At 46.8% G+C, this 23,366-nt stretch overlaps 1 protein-coding gene across 1 annotated transcript; it reads left to right on the top strand.

Moving 5' to 3' along the window:
• Window positions 1–901: 901 nt before the first annotated feature.
• On the top strand, window positions 902–15,898 carry PLCB2 (phospholipase C, beta 2; the record flags this gene model as incomplete). The annotated part of the gene is made up of 14 exons (XM_010186416.1): window positions 902–1,056; window positions 1,490–1,654; window positions 2,757–2,856; window positions 3,131–3,235; window positions 4,059–4,144; window positions 4,242–4,338; window positions 6,031–6,084; window positions 8,160–8,370; window positions 8,600–8,768; window positions 10,465–10,541; window positions 13,011–13,106; window positions 14,252–14,309; window positions 14,935–15,021; window positions 15,626–15,898. Coding segments are annotated over 14 exons (1,733 nt in total), but the record flags the coding sequence as incomplete, so codon positions are not given.
• Between the last annotated feature and the right edge of the window lie 7,468 nt (window positions 15,899–23,366).

Below are 23,366 nucleotides of genomic sequence, written 5' to 3'. Positions count from 1 at the left end.
CAGCAGCTTCTCCAGGAGGTTGCTGTGGGAGGAGGTGTCCAAGGCCTTACTAAAGTCCAGGTAGACAACGTCCACAGCCTTCCCCTCATCCACCAGGCAGGTCACCTCGTTATAAAAGGAGATCAGATCAGTCAAGCAGGACCTGCCCTTCCTGAACCCGTGCTGACTGGGCCTGATCACTTGGTTGTCCTGCATGTGCCGTGTGATGCACTCAGGATGATTTGCTCCATCACCTTCCCTGGCACCAAGGTCAGACTGACAGCTCTGGAGTTCCCCGGGTCTTCCTTGTGGCCCTTCTTGTAGATGGGCATCACATTTGCAAGCCTCCAGTCCACTGGGACCTCCCCAGTGAGCCAGGACTGTTCTTTACCCCTTTCCTTCTTCTGTGTCTTATGTATAGAGAGCATAGGAGGCTAGCTGTAGGATCAGTAGGAGGAAAAAAAGAAGCAACTTTAAAAGGGAGAGAGTGAGAGATTGGTTATGAAGAGTCTATCACATTGAAGGCAGGTGCAGAATCTACAAGACACTGTTCTGGAGAGAAGTAGCAGAGGAGAAGATGGACTGAGAGGAAGCTCAAACTGTAAGGGGGAATGAGTAGAGGGTTTCAGCTATTTTCTTCACACCCAAAAATAGCAGGTGCTTCTTAAAGTAGGTTTTAATTTAGTTCTACCCATGAGTTATTGTGCAATCATAAGCAAACCACTTACGTTTCTTACAACAGCTGCTGTAATATTTTTCCCTGTAGGGTGCTGAGAGGCTTAATTAGTTTTCAAAGTGGCTTTGTGAGCCTTTGGCTAACAGAGGCTGTGAAAGTACAGCATCTCTCAGCTCACTTGTGGCACGCAAGCCACCTGACGAGGTCCCACAGCAGTGTTTCTCATTGTGTTCCTCTGTATCTCAGACGTCCCCATGCAGCAGAACATGGCTCTGTTTGAGTTCAACGGCCAGTGTGGCTATCTGCTCAAGCATGAATTCATGCGGCGTCCAGACAAGCAGTTTGACCCCTTCTCTGTGGACCGCATTGACGTGGTGGTGGCGAGTACCCTGTCTGTCACGGCAAGTACAAACCATGGTGCTGTTCCTCCCCTGCCAGCCAGCTCCTGGCACCATGTACATTATAGAACTGGCATCCATGGCTCTGCTATTTATTACCCAGCAGGGTTCTTAGTGGCAAATGAACCCAGAGAGTCCTGTGGGAGAGAGTTACCATGACAACTCCCAGTCTTTTCACTATTTTAAATTAATCATAATCGCATGAAAATGGAAAATTAGCATCTGCCACGCAGGAGAAGCCAAAGCTGTGACGATGGGGAAGGGAGGAGGTTTAGAGGAAGTGCTGAAGCAAGAAACATGAGTGGGGGTAAAAGCAAAGCCTCTTGTGGATTGGAAGCTGCAGCAGAAAAGATGTTTTGGGGTGGGAGAGTGATTTTGGGGTTCTTCTGTTTTATTCTTTTCAGCGGTTGCTAATGATGTTTCTGCTTTTTCATAGATACTCTCTGGTCAGTTCCTCTCTGACCGCAGTGTGAAGACGTATGTGGAAGTAGAGCTGTTTGGGTTGCCAAGGGACACAAAACGCAAATACAGAACCAAACTGACCTCCACTGCCAACTCCATTAACCCTGTGTGGAAAGAGGAAGCTTTTGTTTTTGAAAAGGTAATAAGGTTTGATGGTAATTTAGACAGAGAATCATTAAAGGTCTTGCTGGCCACAAGCACTGCCTTGTGAGAGACCAGTGGCAACAGATCTGGAGGTCTCAGCCATGGCTTTAGACACACGAGATGTTTTCTGTTGCTCTCTCAGCTAATATCCAAATGGCATCATCCAAACCAACTCTCCAGCAGCATTTCCCTGAACAGACAAGGGGTAGCTGGGAACATTTCTGGAAATAACAGGCATCAAAAGTCTCCCATTTGTGATGCACTTCAGACTGAATTGACTAATCAGCATTGAAAATTTCCAGCACTTGGAAGCAGAAAGGAACTGAATGTCTGTGGTTAAACTGTAAATGACAAGCAGAGAAACTAGAGAAGTAATGGGTCTAGTGGGAGGTTCTCAGTTGTGCCAGAATATGGAAAGCTGCCCTGTTTGTCCACCAGAATTCAGTGGTCACTAATCCAGCTATGTGTGCAGGGGAGTTCAGTCACAGGTGGCAGTAACATTTCTTTCCTTTCCGCAGTAAGTCACAAAGGCAAAATGCATGTTACCTAATTCATCTCTGTCAAGCGCACTCTGAAATAGCAGATATTTTCAGCCTACTTGGGATGTGGTAGATAAATATTATCCTCATTTCAAAAAACACTTTTCAGGCTTCAGTTCTGGCAGAAGAATTTTGAGCTCAATTTATAGCAGAAGAAAATGGGGGAGGAGGGAGGCAAAAGCCCTTATGGCAAAGTTACTGTGCTTGCTATATTCTCCTCCTAAGAAGTTCATTGCCTTCTCCAGTGAATTGCTTCATGGAAACTGTGGTTTGGAAGGTTTGTTGCCCCATGTTTTTTCTGTAGGTAAACTCCCCTCCTGTGATCCTATGCAGTCTCTCCTCCTAAAAGCCTGTGTCTTGTGGAGTTCCTGTGAATTCAATTACATCTGTGATAATCTGTAGCCTTATTACAAGATGCAGAAATAGGCAGTGACTTCCTCGGAGAGATGGCATTATTTTGGTGGAAGAAGGAGAGAGAAAAGTCCTACTCAGTGAGGCTACTATGCTGGTAGGAATTAGAAGTGAGGACACTGGTGCCTTACTCTGTTTTTTCCTTAGATTATGATGCCTGAGTTGGCATCTCTCAAAATTGTGGCTTGGGAGGAAGGAGGGAAGTTCATCGGTCATCGTGTCATTCCTGTTATTGCAGTGCACTCAGGTAAATTCTGTGGAAATTTCTTCAACTTTTATGCCCTTGAGACCTATCCATTGGAAGCTGTACAGAAGATACGAGTATCTGCATGTTTTGCTACTTAATCTCCATTCCTGTAGGCACTGGAGCCTTCAAATTCATCTCATTATAGCGTTGGCTTAATTCTATAATATATTCACCATGCCCTGCTGTAAAGGAAGACTTTGTTTTACTGTTGGAGCACACAGACAGAAAGGGACAGAGATTCTGTCAGCTTACCTCTCCTGCTTTCTGTTTTCAGGCTATCACCACATTTGTCTCCGCAGTGAAAGTAACATGCCGCTCACCATGCCCTCTCTGTTTGTGTACCTGGAAGTTAAGGACTATGTTCCTGATGCTTGGGCAGGTAGTATGGGTTAGAATGCTTGGGGCAGGGCGTGTTCTGGCTTTGTCCAAACTGCAGAGCAGAGCAGATGTAACGTCTCTCTGGTTTGGAATGAGTCAGTCTTTTTACTGCTTTTACTCAGAGGCAGAGAGAGGTTTCCTTGAGTGAAGAGGTGATAACTTTCAGGATGTTATAATATCAGGGACTGAGAATAAGGTTTTAGGGAGCACAGGAGCATAGTTCTTGCTGGTACTGAGATACAGTGATCCTTAAAAAGGGGATGGTCAAACAGGAAGAGATGAATCAGGAAAGAAGCTCCACTGGAGGCATTATCAGCAAAACTTTTTAACAATCATGAACAAAGCCGTGCAGAATGCAACAGCATCAGCCACAGACGTTCTTGTGCATACTTTTCATGTTTACTCTCTCCTCCCCATACAAATGAATCTTATTCATGGGGGAAGTCCTGTGAAATGGATGGTTTTAACGCATATTTGTAAGGAAGACCAGGACTGGAGTGTATTGTACAGTATTGGACTGGAGTGAGAGCAGGAAGCTGTGCAGGTTAGGAAAGTCTTGGGATTTTGGGAGCAGTATGCTCTTTTCAGCTTCATAGAGCTGCCCTAAACATCAGTTGTGAGCCATCACTTTAGAATAGGACTGAGATAAAGCCAGTCCCTTCCCTTTGCACAGCCAGGGAGAAGCTTGTTACAAGTAGAGAACATGGCATTTCCCTTCGCCATAATTTCCTGTCCTAGACCAGAAAGCAAGCCAGAAGGCAAGGAAAAACAGAGTACAATGCGTCACTTGATAATCCAAGCAAAGACCTCCTCTTTGTTTCTAGATCTGACTATTGCACTCTCCAACCCCATTAAGTTCTTCAGTCTGCAAGACAAGAGATCAGTTAAGCTAAAAGATGGCTCCGTGGAGGTAAGCGTTTCCAAGTTCTCTCACTGTCTCTAAAGGATATTGCACAGATTCAGCTTGAAATAATAGAGCTTTGATTTACTTCTGATCTTTGTTTTAGAGGCTTGGCACCCAGAGGAACTTTCCATGTGCCGAAACTAATGGGATACCAGACTCCACTGGAAAATTCAGCGTTCCTCTTTCAAATGGGCCTGCAGGTAAAGCTGTGGATGTGGGGTGAGCTAAAAGTAGAAGGAAAAGCCTGTACACTCAAAAAGGCTGGAAAGAGACAGTACTGGAGGGTGAAGATTCTTGATAATGGGGTCAGAACCTCTCAGGCCAAGTCACCAACTGAAATTCTGGTACTTGTCCTGAATGGCAAAAGTTGGAGTTATCCCCTGACTCTTGCTCTGGGACAAATGTGATGTGCATAGCCCTTTTATTCCACAACAGAAAAGTAACCTCAGAAGAATACCTGGAAACAAGCTGCAGGTCCAACCGGCATCTTTCCCTTCCAAGACAGAGCTAACACAGCAGGGCAGTACTGCTGTTGCCTGTGCTGTCTTCCACACGTGCTGAAGGCTTTGATTGATGACCTGAGCTTTCCAGGTTCAGCACAGAGTTCCCTGAGAGGTAACTACATTGAGAGGGAACGTCTGTCCAAGGAAGAAGTGGCCTGTGGTAGAGATGTAGCCTCTCATCTTAAGTGTGTAATTGGAGGTTGCATATTAATTCTGAGCACAGACATGATAATTCTGGGCATTTGTGAGACAAAGGTTTTAAGATCTGGCTTGGTTTTGTCCCATAATACCACACTGCTCTTCACCTCTTTGTTGTTCTTGTCAAGGGTCTCTTTCTGTGGATTACTGTGATTTCTGACATTTTAAGTATGTTTAGATGCCCCGGAAAACTGTGTATCTTGTGAAACTGCACTTGCACCAGTGTCCAGTTGTGTAATACTTGGGAGCTTTAAAGATTAGCGGTTTTCTTCATCAGCTCAGATGAACACCAAACTCTTTATAAGATCCAGTCCAAGTTCAGAATGAACAGGTCGCACATCTGGCATTCTGCAAGAGTGGGAACAGAGCTCAGGCCTGTGTTTTGGCCACTAGATTAAATGGAGACCCATTAGCAGAACAAGGGCAAAGACTATTTAACTCTGACCAGTCAGATGAGTTGAAAAAAAGTTGTGGATTTGCTTTAATAGAAGTCAAAATACAAAGTCATCATTTATTGCTAGGTTTAAAGAAGCTCTAGCAGAGAAAGCTCTTCCTAACAGGATATATGTGTCTTTTATTGGCTTTATTTATGTTTATAGGTGTCTTCTTCTTGGCTTTATAAAACAAGATGGCCAACAAACATTAAAGGTGTAGTACTGGTGAAGGTGCCAGAAGGAATATTCCTCAAACGTGCTTCTAATACAAACTGACTGATAGCGTGTCAATTAGAACACGTGCCCTACCATACACTGCGATTACCTCCTTCTCTCCTGTTGTGTTTTATAGTAATTGACAGCTAATCAGTATTTCTTCCATATTAACTGTATCAATGTGATTAGTGTCCTTTCAAATATGTTGAGCAAACAACTGGTTTTCTCAAATTTCAGACCAGAATATCCTTCTCACATAATCAAAACAAGTTTACACGTGCCAAGTCATCACAAAGCAATATTCAGCTAGTACAAAGCAAATGCCCTTTTTGTCCAGCAAGGCAGAGAATCCTGTTCCCTTTCTGCTGTGCCTGTTAACACAGTTCCCAAGCACTTAAGCATCTCAGCAGGTTAATTAATTTCTTTGTATTCACACCAACATGCTCCATGTGGCCCGTGTCCTTCATGAGCTCTCCACTGTCCGTTTTCAACCCAAAGGCTCAAGACAGATCATAAACAGGAACCTCTTTTGTGATTTCAGGAGCAGCAGCTTTTGCCAAGGATGAAAACATGATAGAAGTGATGCAGATTGCAGGTAACTCCTCTCATGCTGTTCATGTGGGCTGAGGCCCTGCCAGTCATCTTACATTCCCTCTCTGCCCAGTTTCTGACTGGGATAGAGATGAAGTCTGTTTTGCAAATTAAAAAAAGACCTGACCCAACCATGCCTGCTGTAGCCAGCACTAAAGACAAACCACGTGAATCTCAGGGCTCGGGGACCCGGTTTCCCTGCCTGTGGCACCAGTTGCCCATTTAGACAACTGCCATGGTGCGTGGTGAGCTCTGGGGCTGGGATTGAGCTCACAGCGGGTCTCAAGGAGAAGAGAGGCTTGAAGTTGCCATGGTTCATGCCTTACATGAGCTGGGCCACTGTCATTTGCACGGGTAGGTCAGAAGAGCTTTGGACTGCTCCATCTTTAGCCCTCTGGGGCCACTGGCTGCAGCAACCCTGCGGCAAGTCAACTTTATAGCAAGGTAGGAGGCAGTAGCTGTCACATGAGTGCTGCTCTGGCCATATTCAGTGGTTCCTTTACCCTGACTAAATCAGAGGTAATGAGGCTGCAAGGAGGCTTCAGCACACGTGTACCCTCTGTAATAATACAGTGTTCACCTGTATCTCAATGCAGTGTGAAACAATTCGGCACAAAACACTAGTAACCAGTGTGCCCAATTGCTGCACAAAACTGAAGGCACAAGAGTAAACCTATTGCACTCTGAATATAGTGCTAAGTAACTGTTATGCATGTTAAGTGGTTGGTTTTTTTTAAAGTTATTCTTAAAGATTCCCCAGGACAGAGCTATGATTACTTTAAATATGTACTCTGGTAAAAGGTATCGCATAATATGGAAGCGTAGTGGGCTCTGGTTTGGGAGTCCAGACTTGTTGACTGAGAGTCTTGCATTTAAGCTGGACGCTTCGTTTTCCTCAGTGAGAGCCTTTTGGACGGAGCTGACCCTGCACAGCACAGCGTTGTGTTCAGACACACCCACAAGTTCTGCTAATTTTCACACGTTCCAAGCCAAAAAAGAAAGTTACTTCCCCTGAACAGATAGATAACTCCGTGTGCCCTTTCTGCTGCGGATAACCTCATCTGACTGACTTGCTGCTGCTAGATAACAAGTCCTCCAGCAGTTCACAGGCATCTTTCCCCTCAGTTCAAGAAGGACAGGGAACTGCTGGAGAGAGTCCAGCGTAGGGCTACAAAGATGATGGAGGGAGTGGAGCATCTCCCTTCTGAGGAGCGGCTGAGGGAGCTGGGGCTCTTTAGTTTGCAGAAGAGGAGACTGAGGGGAGACCTCATTCATGTTTAGAAATATTTAAAGGGTGAGTGTCACGAGGATGGAGCCAGGCTCTTCTCGGCGACAAACAATGATAAGACAAGGGGTAACGGACACAAACTGGAACACAGGAGGTTCCACTGAAATTGGAGAAGAAACTTCTTCTCAGTGAGGGTGACAGAGCCCTGGCCCAGGCTGCCCAGAGAGGTTGTGGAGTCTCCTTCTCTGCAGACATTCAAAACTCGCCTGGACACCTTCCTGTGTAACCTCATCTGGGTGTTCCTGCTCCGGCAGGGGGATTGGACTGGATGAGCTTTGGAGGGCCCTTCCAATCCCTAACGTTCTGGGATTCTGCAATTTTTATCTCCCTCAAAAGCTCTTTCACAACTGAAGACTTGTCACAGGCATTAAAAGTGGAAAGGACAAAAGCACCTGTCATTGTAAACTCAGTTTTCCAAATACATCAGTAGTAAAATAACAACACTTTTCCCTTATAATTAGAGCTGCAAGCTAGCTTAAAAATTACACTGTCTTTGAGTTACTTAGAATTGTGGACAAGGGTGTGAGGCACCAGACAGACTGGCACATCACCACCAGTGTGTTCCTCTGGCCAAAATACCACAAGGCAGCATTTCTTCTTGCCATCCCAGCCATCCCCATGCCACACATCCACCAGATGGTGAACTGAGCTGCATGGAATGCTGGAAACAGGCAAGAAAAGCTGCATGAAGGCAGTGCTGTAAAAAAGAAACCTGTCTGACTCCAAAAGGTATCACAGCGGGTTGAGAAATGCTGTGTGTAAGAAAACAGCCTCTTTAATTTGTGTTTTAGAGCCACAGACAGCCAGCCTCACAGATCTGCAGGAGATGAAGCTCTTCCTGAAGCTGCTGAAGAAGCAGGAGAAGGAACTGAGGGAGTTGGAGCGGAAAGGAAGTAAAAGGAGGGAGGAGCTGCTGCAGAAATATTCTGCACTCTTTTCGGAGCCCGTCTGTTACGGAGGCAAGAAAAGGATGATGCGAACTAGGAAAACCCAGAAGAAGAGGTAAATACAGCACAGGGTCTGGCCTGCAAGTCCCCTCCCCATACCGAAGCAGAGGGATCCCTAAGAGAAACATGAGCTTCCTTTCTCTGAAGGAAGCATGGAGTGGTGTGGGCATCCACATCTCCCTGGGTTTGTAGGGTGTTGGATGTTCCCACAGAGGGGTGGGGAGGAAGGGCAGGACTGTATTGGCATCTCTAGAAGCAGCACAGCTGCCATATCTGTTCTGCAGGAGTTTGACAGCAGGTGAGGTTGGTACATGTGCAAATCCTGTAGAAATGGCAGAAAGCATTGATAGCCAAGTTTTGGAACTGAGAGAGAGGTTGGAGATGGACCTCATCCACCTGGGGGAGGAACACCACGATGGGATACGAAGGAAGAAAGAACAGTACGCCACAGAGGTAAGGACTGCAAACGTCAACAGAAAATGTAGCCTAGGAGAGCCCCTGCAAGGTCAGCCTGAAAAATGGAGTTATTCACTAAACTAGGAGCTTGGAAATGTGGCCACAAGGGAGGAAACACCCCTCAGAGCAATTGTCAGGTCCAGGCAAGATAATGGAGAATGTAGACAGCGGTGCTTCTTTGTTAGAAGGTATAAAAATCCAGCAGAAGCATTTTTATAGGTCTGCAGTTTGAAAAAAACATGTGAAATGCTGCCCTGGAGCACGTCAGGCTCCATCTGCTTAAACTCTCCCAATAGCTTAGCTTGAGGTTCATGTGGCATTTACTGGCTTCGTACGCTGCCAAGTGCCAGCTCTCTAGAAGCATGGGTACAAGAGGCTGTAGCACTTTTCTCACAGCTCCCTGCTTGATGCTGTACTGTGAGAGCTAGGGTGACACACAGGTACAGTGAAGGCCTCCTGCAGCCATGCTGTAGGGCAGCCATGCTCACCGCTGCCATTCAACCAGGACTGATGATGCGTGGGAACAGAGCAGCCATTGCCACATCTGGGCTGATAAAATGAAGCCTTGTGAGGGGCAGTACTTGTTGGACCATCCCTTAGCACTGCCAGCAGGGCTGGATCTCATTCCTCTTGAAAACTGCAAAGTGTTTTGCTGTTTGACTTAGAAGTCAGATTAAATGTCTTTGTAGGGTGTCGCCAGTCAGTCCTGCAAGCACATCAGGGTTTCCCATGCCCTCACACTCCCCACCTCAAGCAAACACCAGCAAGAGACACAGTAATGCCTGGAGACAAGGTGTAGTCCACAAGATGGTGGTGATAAATGTGGCATACACCATCTGTTTCAGTGAGAGGGGCACGATTCCAGGATTTGGAGGCCTTTTCCTGTCATTATTTCCCAAAGGAGTTTGTGTCATATGTCTTAAATCTTGGGTTCCCTGGTGCACGTTGCCTTGATAAGCACCTTGCAAGCTGTCTACAGGACTGGCTGGTCTAGCCTGTACCAACCCTGAGGGGGGAAAAAAGAAGCCTGCCTCTTGAGAACTTGCTTACCTGGAAATCATACTTATCACCTGAGAGAGAAGCCAAAGGAACAAAACATTCTTGTCTCACAGCTGTCAAAAACTCTGAGATTTAGTGAGCAAGGCTACAAAAAAGAAATCAAAACCTGCGCTCTCACTGTGCAGCACATAGCCCAGCAGCCAGGGATTTTCCTTGCAGGCTGTCTCTTGACAGGCAGCAGTGCAGGCAGGTATGACTGCACTGGCACTTACCTGCCAGGAGTTTCCACAGAGCTTTGTTACCACAAGACAGAAAGTCCATCCTCTTGCTGCTAACCTCTGTTGTTTAGAAGATAAACTCTGCTGCTGCTTCCCACCTACCCACAAGTACAGTGAATCTGGTGCTGCCTCCTGCACAGAGAGGGAGAAAGCTGTTTGTAAAGATAACCTGGAGGCACCTGACATGGCCTTTGGAGCCTTGGTGGAGTCAGTCCATGAGCGTGATCTGATCTGTGTGCACATCTGAACTCACTGTTGTGGTACGTGGGTTTGCACAGAGCCTGTTGGATGAACTGGCCCCTGGAATTCAGTGCAGGGAGGGATAAAGCTGAATCCGGTGGTAATTAGAGATGAATGGTGTGCTGTGTCTCATCTTGGTTTGCTTGGTTTTGATCTTGTTTTTGTCCCTCGAACAGCAAGTTACCAAGCTAATAGAGCTAGCCAGAGAGAAGCATACAGCTGAGCTGAAGGCACTGAAGGAGTCATCAGAAAGGTAAACTTTGAATAACAAGGTAATAATGCATAGCTCTTATCTGGGGTAGTGTTTTCTGCGAGATCTCGATGCACTGTACTACACTGAGTGAATACAGGGGAAGAGAAGCATTTCTTTTACTTGGTGAGAAACTGAGGCCCAGCAAAGCGACCAAGGGTCTCACACAGTGGCAGTGGTGGGAAGACAGCTCTTGTCTTGTGATCTCCAGAACAGTGTTCCTGCCGCAGGGCACCAGACAGAGTATTAGCATTCAAGCTGTAAGTAGCCTTGACTAATTCAGAAAGATAGGAAATAAGGCTGCTGGTCACTGGCTGTCATCCCTATCTGCTGTGGTCAGTACATCACATATAATCCCTGCCATGGACTGATCAGCTCAGTCTTCTGAGTTAATTGAGCATCTTGGGTCCAGTACTTGAATAAACTGGCAGAATCAGTTCACCAATCTCTAGCCAGGCATTTATGCATTTGTTCTTGCAATAACTTTGTCTGGAAGCTGAAATCCTCACTCATGCCTCCTTCCCATTAAATCCTCTCTCAGCCTTTAGTTGCTAAGTCAGGCGAAGCTTCCTCTTTTCATGTTCTTCATCAAGACAGATTATCTGTCTCTCTCAGCTATTCAGCATATTCAGACAAGATTAAGAAAAACAGGCCGAGTAGCCAGGTAATGGTTTGCTAACAATACAGCGTCATTTGGTATAGTCACTTCTACAGCTGGCTGTGAGGAGCTCTAGAAGGTTTTAAAGATCTTGAGCAACGGGCAATAAAATGGCAGTTAAATTCAGTATGAATAAATACAAAATAATGGGAATGGAAAAAAAACACCCACCACCAACCCCTAACCATAGCTCAACTGTACACAGGGGTGAGCTATTGTCACATCTCTGTACAATAGCTCAATAGTATCCCCCTGTACTCGGCACTGGTGAGGCCGCACCTCGAGTGTTGTGTTCAGTTTTGGGCCTCTCACTAGAAGAAGGATGTTGAGATTCTGGAGCATGTTCAGAGAAGAGCCACAAGGATGGGGAGGGCTCTGGAGAACAAGCCTGATGAGGAGCGGCTGAGGGAACTGGGCTTGTTTAGCCTGGAGAAGAGGCGGCTGAGGGGAGACCTCATCACCACCTACAACTGCCTCAAGGGAGGGTGTAGAGAGGTGGGTGCTGGGCTCTTCTCCCAGGTGATGGGGGATAGAACAAGGGGAAACGGCACCAAGCTGTGCCAAGGGAGGTTCAGGTTAGAGATAAGGAGGAAGTTCTTTACTGAGAGGGTCGTCAGAAGCTGGCACAGGCTGCCCAGGGAGGTGGTGGAGTCACCATCCCTGGATGTGTTTAAAGAGCGGGTAGATGAGGTGCTTAAGGATATGGTTTAGGGGGTAGACAGGAACGGTTGGACATGATGATCTCGGAGGTCTTTGCCAACCGAGCGATTCTGTGATTCTGTGATCTCCAGCTGCTGTGGGTGCGTCTCTGAAACAGCTCATCATTCATGGCTCTGCAGTGGCCAAAGTGACAAACAGAATTTTTGGATTTGTATGGGAAAAAAACCGATTCAAAGTCAGCATTATGCCACCAGCTCTGTCTCCATAGCGCAGTCGCTTTTTTCGGTATGCCATCTTGAACAAAAAGCTTTGAAAGAGCAAGAGGGGGGTGGCAAGGATAGTCAGCAGTGAGGAGTAATTTCTGCACAGAAAGAAATGAAATAGGACTCAGCTTGGAGAACAGATGACTGAGGGGGATGTGACAAAGTATGTAAAATCATGAATGGCGTGGAGAAGAATAGGGAAGTGATTATTCACTATTTCTCATAAGAGCAGAAATGCCCAGTGAAGTTCTCGGGGAGCACTTCTTTCACACAGTGTATAAAGCTGTTTTCCTCTCAGGGCAAGGAGCTCTGAAGTCCAAAAGTAGAGCTAAACTCCCGAGGTAAGAGAGCCATCTGTGGGAGATAAATGCACAGAAGCTGGAAGATAGACAGGAAACTGGGAAGGTGGAGGAGGGAACACTTCTCTTAAATATAGGCCTTGGAGGCAGGGCACCAGACTGATGTGCCACAATCCCGTGGCCATTCTTATGCCCTCTTAGTGGCTGTCCTGCTGTAAGCATTCTGTACATGGGTGGCCAAGATGAGGTGCTGGTGCTGTGTCAGCAGCTGCTTACTCCCTGACACCAAAGCCTTCCTCCATCTGTCTTGTCACATTTTCTGGCCTGCAGGGAGCATTTCGATGGCCACATGTGCCTCAGTCAGGGACACGGATATTGGGTTTTCCAGGGTTTGTTCTTTTCATCTTTCCTGCTGGTTGATCAAATGCCTTTTGAGTGTTTATGGTTTCTGCTTTGCAAGTCACATCCCAGAGTTCATGTGCCTTTCTGCTTGCTTCTGGTTGTCTTTTTAGCTCTGCTATACAGACGTGCTGCTTCAGCCTGTGGCATTGCAATCAGCCCTGTGTCTCACAGCACTCTTTTCTCTTCACAGCAATATTAAAGACATTAAGAAGAAGCTGGAGGTGAAAAGAGTGGACCGAATCCAAACCATGATGAGGAATACCAGTGACAAGGCTGCTCAGGAGAGGTACTGGGGTAGATGTTACTGGGCTTTGTGGATGCAGGATGCTAGCTGTCCTGCTCCAGGCACAACACTGCAGTCTGTCACCAACATGGAAACTTCTTTAGAGCAGCCAGACAGGCAGTGGCAGAACAGTAGGGTCCAGGAGGGTGTGCTGCCCTGCCCTCCTTCCTGCCTTAGCACTTTTTCTCCACTGCATTCCAATACACAGCCGTATACGCAGTGAAGCCAAACATCTGCTCCCTAGCTGCAGCAACAGCGTCATTCCTGCAGTCACTGCTGACAGTGGCTTCTGGTGCCTTCTCCGTATGCTTAATTTTTGTGTGTACAGCAATCAGCAAGATCAGTTTCACTTACTGGACTTCTGAGTAGCCTGAGAGGAGCAGTGCCTTAAAAATGCCTCCTGCCCTGCCACAAGGAGTTAGGAGCTCATATGAAAATGCAGGGGGAGGTCATTACAGATGAAGAAATTGTACCTTGAAGACAAGCCTCCCATGCACCTGTCTCTTTGGTGACATGTAAGTTACTTGCTGACATGATGATGCACCTTCTGGCCACTTCAGCTGAAGCCTAAAAGCACTTCCAAACACCTCCTGCCTACCCTTGTGCCTTGGTGGGTATTTACTTCTCCCTAGAATCAATGGCCTGTCTTCCCCAGCCTCTCTAGAATCTGTTTGTAATAAGTTTCAGCACCCATCTCAGTTAAGAGATTGTGTTTAGGAATATAATTTCATTGTTATAAAAATAGCACTCTGCTGCTGAGGCTGTGTATTCAAGTACTGCATGATATGAATCAGTTGTAGCAGCTTCACATGTTCCAAGGGTACAGAAGAGGGGCTGCTACCTCCTTTGCTTCCAGCTCATAGCAAGGTCCTTTTGCTCTCTGTTAAGCTGAAATAAATATAATTTTGCATCCAATTATTTGCCTTATGTCTCAGTCAAATCTGAATAGTGTTTCATTTGCCTTTCCTAAAATTACAGCAACCTCTCAGTGTGGGAGGATGCTATGAGAATGTAACACACCTGTTTTTCTATGGGGGCAGCAGCAGTCCCGTCTTACTGTGTGGCACTCATTCAGTATTGATAAACAGGTTTTATATAAAGATAACAGATGGATGCAGATGGTTTTTATACATTTCCTTTCTTTTAAGGTTGAAGAAAGAAATTAATAACTCTCACATTCAGGAAGTGGTGCAAACGATCAAACTGGTAAGTTCTCCTGTGACAATCTGCCACAGTGTCGCATCTCTGCAAAGCAGGGATGTCTCATGTGCACCATCAGAGTGTCTCACAGATGGAGTGCGAGCTCTCTGAGGCATTTGAATCCCATTAAATTGCTGCTGCATCGAGGACTCCAAGTGTGTACTTCAGACAGCCGAAGTGCAACTGAAGACAGCTACCACCCTTACCGACGTACTGCGGGTCCAGGAAGGTCTAGTGAGTCCTCCTGCCTGGTCACAGTGCAAGCAGAGCTCTCCAGGATATTTTGCATTTCTAATTCGGGGATTTTTTTGAAGCACAACTAATGAGCAGTGTAACCTCACATCTATTTAATAATCTGCACAGTCTTGCAGAAGGGGAGGAGACCCTAAGGATCTCATCATTGCTCTTCAGTGACCCCATCCCCTTACAGAGCAGGCTCTGTGTGTGTTTGCTGATGCAATGCGCTTCCCTAGGCCTGGAGTTCAGGGGCTTGAGTACTACACAAATAACTCAGAGCCAGCAGAAACTGGGATACCATGGCATGGGCTGTTACAAGCTCGGGATGGCTAAAGCATTTGTTTATAACAACTTTAAATTTCAGTGTTTTTTTCCTTACTTGTTCTTTTTAAAGGTGACAGAAAAGACAGCCAGGTATCAGCAGAAACTAGAAGAGAAGCAGGCAGATAATCTGAGAACAATCAAGGAGAAAGAAAGTCAGGTAAAGGCAAATATGAAGCTCGGGGTCAATGCTGTTACTCAGCACAGTAAATCCAAAATACTAGAGGGGATTGATCTCCCTTGCGCATTCTTTAATTAACACTGCACTCATCCTCCACACGCACTTCAGACACCCACTCCTCACTACACTGAGAAAATGGATGACTTATGAGGTGCTTCTGCAGGGGCCCACACAGATCTAAGTCAGAGGTGCTGCACTCCTACACTCCCTGTGCCAGCACTAGCATTCATCTAAGCATATAAAAACCCCCTACATTTGAAGTGTGATGGAAATGCACCTTAGTCTCATCCCTGAGCTCCTCAAACTCTCCAAACACTCCAAATGCATTTGTGCCCTTGAGCAGGAAGTCTCAAACTGTGGTGCAAATCAGAATATTGTAAATCAGCAAACCTTCCCCTTTGCTCTTCAGGGAAGCCAAAGATTGCCTGGGGGACGGAGACAAAGTGTTCAATATAGGGCTGAGACCAAAATTGCTAATGTCTCATCATAGTGGTCTTACTGAGACCAGGTTTTTATACTGTTCTCAGCCTGATGGCTGCTTAGCTTCAGTGTTTGGAGAATGATCTGAGGTCTCTCTTTGCAGCTCCAGCAGAAGGCACTGGCAGAGTATGAAGAGAAAGTGAAAAGTCTGAAGATGGAAGTGCAGGAGATGGTGAAGAACTACGCAAAAGCAGGCTTTCCTGGAGAGCCAGAGACTCAGGAGGAGGCAGTTCAGAGCACTCCTGAGGTAGAACAAGGCTCTACAGCACAACTGGAAGAAAAGATCCCAGTGGCAGAGGTGTCAAGGCTTACAGTAGCCATGGCTGAGCCCCCAGGCGCTGGAACAGATGTCGAGATTGAAGAAAGCGTATTTTGAGAGATGCTTCCCTTACTGTTCCACTTCAAGAAGGTTTCTGGAGGTATACAGTGAAGTTAAAGACCAGCTTAACAAACTGTTACTATCCTTTTCCACTCTAGGGAACCCCTGAAAGCCTTCAGGAGTTTACTACTTTATTATACTAGATAGTGGAAGTAGGCTGAAGAGATGACCCGTCAGAGAGTGCTTTGCTCTCTGTCTTCCACAGCCTTGGCACTGAAGTATTTAAGCAGCATGAACGGGCCTGTGGCTGAAGGCACTCTTGGCATTCATGGCAGCATCTACATTACTACTTTAGTCTGGCTACAGACTTCCAATTCTTTGAGCAAGTTCCCTTATAATTTGTCACATGTATCCCTTCACAGCAGAGTGCTCTCAGCGCTAGATCCCTCGGAGCAAAATTTAACTGAGACACTCTCCAGTAGCCCACCTCATGTGCTCCTGCCAGCTGAGAGCTAGCCCAGAATAAACCCTCTGAAAATACATCTGAGTGTGGCAGGGCCTCAGCAAAAAACTGCCTCTGGTTGGAGGAGGAAAGGTCAGTTTGACAGAACCTCTCACCACACTTTGTCAGCATACCACTTCCTTGCACAACCAGTGCTGTCTTTTTAACATCCCCCCCACCCCAGTCAGCTGAGGACAGTTTTCAGTACATTGGTATCCATGCAACATAGCCCAGCATTTCCTTCTGTGAAAATGTTACCAGCACTGTAGCTTGGCTTCTTTCTTTCTAACCTCCCCTTATTCCCAGGGCCAATTCTCACCCCTAATTTCATGACTCTTGCAGGCCTTCAGGCAAGCGCTCAGCTCTGGCTCCACAGCCCTGCCAGTCTTAAGCAGGTTCCTTAGGCAGTCATAAGGCCTGTACTGAAGAGCCTGAGAGCCTCATTGTTTGTTCCAGCTACCGCAAAAACACTCTGAGTTCTCACCCACAGCAATTGGACCTTTTTTTTTTTTTTAGAGCTTCACTGAAACTGTTTTGCATGAAGCTAAATTAGCTCCATGTGGTGGGCTTAGGATACCAACAGTTAACAAAATTTCTAACCTGTTTGAAAATTACTTTGTGTTGCTCCAATAGCCAGCCAGGTGTATTGCCCGTAAGATTCTCTTGTGCAGAAAGCTGAGTATGGCCCAAAGGAACCGCAGTGAATTATCCATTCAAGTAGCAGAAAGCAGTTCTCTGGAGCTTCTTTTACATGCTGCCACCCCAGTTAATGACAACAGAGCATTAATGACAACTGTAGAATCTGTTCCCTGCAGCTGGGAAAAGCAAACTCCTCAGGCATCCATGTTCTTTAGGTCCTTGGGGGAGGGAGGGAGGCCACGACTGGCTGCTGCTCCTCCTGTTTGCTCTCCCTCTGCAGTGTGGCATGGCTCATCCCTCAAAACTTTGGTCATTTCCCATTTCTTCACGAAATTCACGCATCCATGTTCTTTAGGTCCTTGGGGGAGGGAGGGAGGCCACGACTGGCTGCTGCTCCTCCTGTTTGCTCTCCCTCTGCAGGACTATGGCATGGCTCATCCCTCAAAGCTTTGGTCATTTCCCATTTCTTCATGAAATTCACGCACTGCTAACTAACAGCAGTGTCTCCTGCCCTTTTGGTGACAGCAGATAAGGTTCATTCCACTGCCCAACTCTGAATGAAAACTGCCCAGCCATATGACTTTGAAGGGCAAATGGTCCTCAGCCTCTCCTAGCCCTAGCACATACTTGCTGCTGTCTGACTGCACTAACAAAAACCTTCCAGCAGAACACACTTGGAGGTCCATGTTCTCAATGTCTTGGTCTGGCCTTGCAACAGAAAAAGGGTAGGTTCCTCCAAGGCACCTTTACACTGCTGCTTTCTAGGGTAGCAGAGCCTTATTTAGTGAATGCAGAACATGAATCAGTGCTCCCTATCTCCACCCATCCTCTCTCTCACCTGTTTTATGGCCTTGTGCACTGAACAGTTTTGACACAGCAAGTTTTCCACTCATCCAGAAGGAAGGAACTGGAAACATATGGTCCAACTCTTTTCCTAGCACCATTGAAGACAGCCTTTGCTTATAGATCCTAAACCAGCAGGAAATAGCAATAATTCTGTACAGAGCAGTCCAATCCTGATCCTCCTCCTATCACATCCCAAAATAATGTTAGCCCAAGCACTGGGGTTGGCCTGCCAAAGTGTACTTGCACCAGGTCACACAGACCCTGCAAAACTGGGCATGTGTGCTCACGAGATTTCACAAGTGGAGGAGGAAGAACAGACCTGACACTCGCTGCTGCCCCCCCCAAAAAAGTCAGCCCTCTCCAGTCATACATCTGTAAATAGCAAGACTTAATTAAAGTCGTGGAAGAAGATACACTCACAAGTATAAAAGGAAATGGGAACTGCAGCTATTTTATTACAGATGCTTATCCTAGAGATAAGATACTGTAGGTCAAATCTTCCAAATTGTTCAAGGGGGTAACAAAAAAAAAACAAACCTCAGAGAAACCCTAAACTGTGCTGAAGAGAACCAGAGCCGATCACTCAACTGTCAACCTGCACTTGAACAGCTCTGTGGCCAGTGCAACTCCTGGCACCAGCAGCCTAGAGAACCCTGCACTGATCAAGTGTCTTTATTTGGCCATGTGAGCCCCTTTTATTGCCAGTTCCCAGAGCCACAGAGGGCAGTGTCTGTAAACCCAGCCATAGACTGAAACGGGGGAGATCGTGGTCTGAACCAGGAGCTTTTTCCATCCTCTTGTGTTAAAAACATTTGCCCTCAATTTGAGACAATTGGAAGAGGTGTGCTCCTGACTGGCGCGAGTCTCTCTCCTCTCCTCAGAACGTTAAGTGCCACTCCACAGTGTAACCTGATGAAGTCCCTCCTCACTCCTCAGCTGCTGCTTCAGGCTGCTGGTTTTTCTGGAAAAGTGAGCTCAGGCACAGCAAACCCAGAAACTGCATTGGTGAACGCGTGATGAAGTGCTGCTATAAAAACCAACCAAACAGCCCCAGTAGGTATGAGAGAAGAGTTCCAAGCCTGGTCTGACAGCCAAGATGAGGCCATACCTCCCCTGTGGTGGTAACATCATACTGGAATTACCTATTGTAAATTCCCGACTTATTTATTTTCGAAAAAAAATAATAAACATTGCATTTCTTAAAAAAACTGGACCACCTTTTTATTTTTAATTGCAGTCAGTGGATATGGGAGCAAGTCCCAAATGTTGCCCAATGTGCACACACGTTAATCAAGTGCCCAGAGCTCTCTGCCATCTGTGCTCACATTTCTCACATTCAACTTCTTCAGTTACTAAATACGCAGTGAGTTGGGGTTTTTTAATGTGATGTCATTCTCACACACCTTCTCCTCTGCACTACTTCATTCCTTTGCTTATTGTACTTAATAACCAAATCTAGCAAAGCAAAATTACTCAGTCCAAATGTTGTTCCTCATCCCCTACCATTACAGGTTACCTTGCCTCGCTCATGATACAGTGGCCTCCTCCTCTTCCTCCTCACAGGTGCAGGTCAGAAGAGCACTTAACAGGACTCAGAACTATCTCGGTGAGTTCACACTCTTCACGGCGGCCCAGTCCTGCTTCAGACCAGCAAAGGGAGATCCTGGAGACAGAAGGGTCCTTCACAGCCATGCCAGGACAGCACACAGAGTCCTGCACTTGGAGCTGGTTCTCTCTCACCCCTAAAGCACTCACAGCCCAATCCCACAACTGCCTGCAGGCTCTGGCCACCAGCCTCCAGGACAGACCAGGAGCATTTCCTAGGACAGACAGGGCGCAGAGCAGAACCCTTTCTGCTGTGGGCACCAACAGATTCACAAAGCTCTGGCCAGGCAATGCCAGGGTACCACAGTGTGGGTTCGGTTCCCTCGCCAATGTGGTGTGGATGTATGTTATTAATGGCCATTTCTTCTGCTGAGAGCAGTGCTTTCGCTGTTCCAGGACTGAAGCTTTACTTAAGGAATTGGTAAAATACTACTCCAGATAGATCAGTTCTGTTGGTTTATAGAGCAGCCTCCATCCCTGAAGCCACGCTCATGCTGTGAGGTTTGAGGGCCTTCAAAAAAGACGACGACAAACACCACAGCAAGGTACAACTGCTGCCAGGATGCAGTTCAGTATTTTGCCTTAAACCAGCTCACAGTGCTGGCAGCTCCAAACTGGAGCCCCTCTGTTCCTTAGCCCCCTGCTTTCTACCCTGGTGCTGGCAATGGAGATCAAGGATGGTGTCAGAAAGCACAGAGCAGAGTCACAGCAGCCATAAGAGTGAGGAAAGGCTGCAAATGGAGAAACCCACTGAAAACCCACCCAGAAAAACCAGCCCTGAGCGAGGCTCCCCTGTCACTGCCGAGCACCAGGCGTTCACAACAGCCCATCTGCATTTCTCAGCCACACAGCGGTGCCTGCAGTTACTCCCCTGGATCCAGCCACACATGGGTGAAACCAGGAAAACAGGGAACCATCTCAAACACACGCAAACTTCCCATCAGTGTAAACATAAACCCGCAACGCTTGCTGGTTTGCAGCCTGAGACTGCTGATAATAAAAGCTATTCAGAGCTGTTTCGAACTCTATTTCTAGGGACACAACAGCCACCACCTGCTCTGCGTGTCATTACAATGGCGTATGTTGCTCAACACAGACTGCACTGCTTGGTGCTTATCCCACCCTTCTGCTGCACACACAGCATCAGGCACAGCAGAAACACAGCCCTCGTGCTGCCTAAAAGAGGTTTGTCCCCAGCTCCAGCCAACCAGTCCATGCTGGCCATCCACAACCCCTCCAGAGAGATTTGTAGAGGTTATTTTAAAGGACAGTTTGCCCTATCTCTCTCTCTGGAGGGAACTCAGAGCCCTAACTCGGATCACATGTGTGCCCTCTCTCCCTGCACATTGCCAAAACACCAGCAGTTACTTTTTTCCTTTAACCCCACATAGTGATCATAACCAACAGACTAAACTCCTGTTAGAGAAAGGCATGTAAAGCCAGGGCAGAACTGAAGGGCATCCACTGAGAGAGTGGAAGTTTTAGCTCCTCTCACCCCTGGCATCACCAGACACGAGCAGAACGTGTTTCACCAGGACAGGGACAGCCCTAATGGCAGCTTCAGTGAAAGGGGAAGGATGCGCTCTCCTCCTCCATACAGCGCTCGACGGGACAAATGCTCTAAGCCAGGTAGGCTCAGTCTCAATTTCCAGGCTGCGGCATGGGCACAAGCTGCAGCTCCTGTAAGGAGGAGATCACTGCTTCCCCTTCCCTCCAGCCTGCACCAGCTGACCCAGTGCTGCCTCTCAGAATTCCCCAACTGCTTCGGTTTCCAGCCTAGAGACCTCTCACTGCTGCATCACGCCAGCTCTTTAGCAACGCCTCTCAGTGCCTGTGAGTGTTTTGAGGTCGGTACAGCAGGCTGAACCCAGTACTCTCCTTTTCTAACCTTTTTAGCTCTCTTTGCCATCGTCTCCAAGCAGAGCATCAGTGCTCTGACAGCCTCTGAACAACATAAATTGGTTGGCCAAAGCAAGGGCTGAAACAATGCCAGAGTAAAATGCTCTTTGTGAAGTTTTTTTTTAAAGGTGTGGACATTTCAAAAAAATAATGATAGCTCAGATATGCTATGACACAGATGTAAGGAAACTTAACTTCAGCAGTTTGGATTCATGTTGTTAATATCCTCTGCCGTTTGAAGCCTGAGGAATAAAACACACCACAATGACTCCATACCCTTACACCACATCCCAGTTTCTGTTGTGCAACCCTTCTGCTATTAAACAAAGCACTGGCACAACTTTATCAGGTGATTTATGCAGAATTTCACAAGAAGCAGGTGGAATGCTTCATGCAGATTACATCTTAGTGTTAAAATAATCTTCTAAATGTACTTTTCAGAGTGTATATGGAAGAATCACCGACTGTAAGCAGGCCATGTTCTCACCAGCACCTTTCCCCACTGAAATGAAGCAGTCTCCATGCCTCAGAGGCCAGGCGTGCCGATGCTCCTCTAGACAGAGCAGTGTCTACACGAAACGCAATGAAGTTTCTGGAAAATGAGAAACGGGCAAAAATAAGGTAAAGGCACCAAAACAAATGTCACTGTTGTGTTTCACACAGCACGTGATGAATTCTGACCGCCCCTTCAGCAGCAAAAGGGCTCGGAGTCACGCCAGTGTTCGGTTACTTACGTACTCCAGAGGAGAAATGCCATCTTCTGATTTCCCAGCGCTGTTTCTTCCCGCAGAATTCAGACATCCTTGAAGATTTCTTCACGCAGCTGTGCAGCCCTGCCTGTGTTTTTGCTTACCTTAGGATGCTGGCTGACCACAGGGTGATAAAGTAGTTGGATCACAGAGGGCTCTGTAATGAGGCCGTTACGTCCAGAAACCAAATTCAGTGGTAATTAAGACAATAGTGCCTGGTCAGACACTGAACAACAGCACATTTAGACACATTCTGAGACTCCACACTTTCATCTTTTATGTGGTATATTCTAGATCTCATTCTCTACCACTAAATTCTCTTGCCCAAAATACTGAATTTCAGGAGCCCAAACTTTGCACTATTCTTAAACAAACAAACAATGAGGATGCCTAAGCGAAGGCTGTCTCCAACCACAAGAAGGGACACAAACACAAGACACTGTACCTGAAGGATGCGGATCAGCACTGGGACTCTCTAAAACCAGAGCATTAATAAAAAGAGACACGGCAGTTGAACTCCTCTCTTGGCCAACATCATTGCAGGCAGCTTCCCTAATGCTAATTCAGCACTGACATTTAGGAAAAAGCCAAACCAAACGAACAGATTAACACAGCACACACTTTCAGATGAGAAGCCCAGCCCGGGGAAAGCTTCATCTTGCTGTCTCTTCGCTTCCCAGCGGGAACCAGTGGTGGTGGGAAAGCGGGAGTGAGCGCAGCTCTCAGCAGACCAGATTGCTGTTAGTGCCTTTGTCCTCGTCGTGCCCTTCACGTTTTCAGAGCACTTTACGGACACGAGTCAAAGCCTGAAGGTCGTTGCTACAGCAAATCGGTTTGCTGTGGTGAACAGATGCAGATGCTTATGAATAGGATGGTGTCAACCAAACACCGAGAAGCAAACAGCCAGGAAATGCATTTGGCTGGTTGCTTTAGCTTCGTTTCTATCATCATTCCCTAGGCAGTCAGGGATCTAGAAGCCTTTGATATCTCTTTGCAGCTCCAAATAAATGCCCGGCCACCCTCTCCTCCTTTGCAAGCAAAAGTAACCCATTTTCTTCCAGTTTGCACACCCATGACGCCCCAATTTCTAACTGAAGAGTGGACGGTGTGTGCAGGCAGTGCTAGATACTCCTACAAACTATCCAGTTCAGAGCCACAGTTCAGGCTCCATTTGTACTGAACGATTCAAAATTATCTTCTACCTCCACAAGAAAGATACGGTGCTGATGTGACCATTGCTACCACAGAAGGAAGTGCTGCACAATTGCTTCTGTATTTTAGAGAC

The sequence above is a fragment of the Mesitornis unicolor genome, unplaced genomic scaffold (genome assembly GCF_000695765.1).
Source record: "Mesitornis unicolor isolate BGI_N332 unplaced genomic scaffold, ASM69576v1 scaffold12986, whole genome shotgun sequence".
In the NCBI taxonomy this organism is placed as follows: Eukaryota; Metazoa; Chordata; class Aves; order Mesitornithiformes; family Mesitornithidae; genus Mesitornis; species Mesitornis unicolor.
This window is presented reverse-complemented; position numbering and strand designations above follow the sequence as displayed.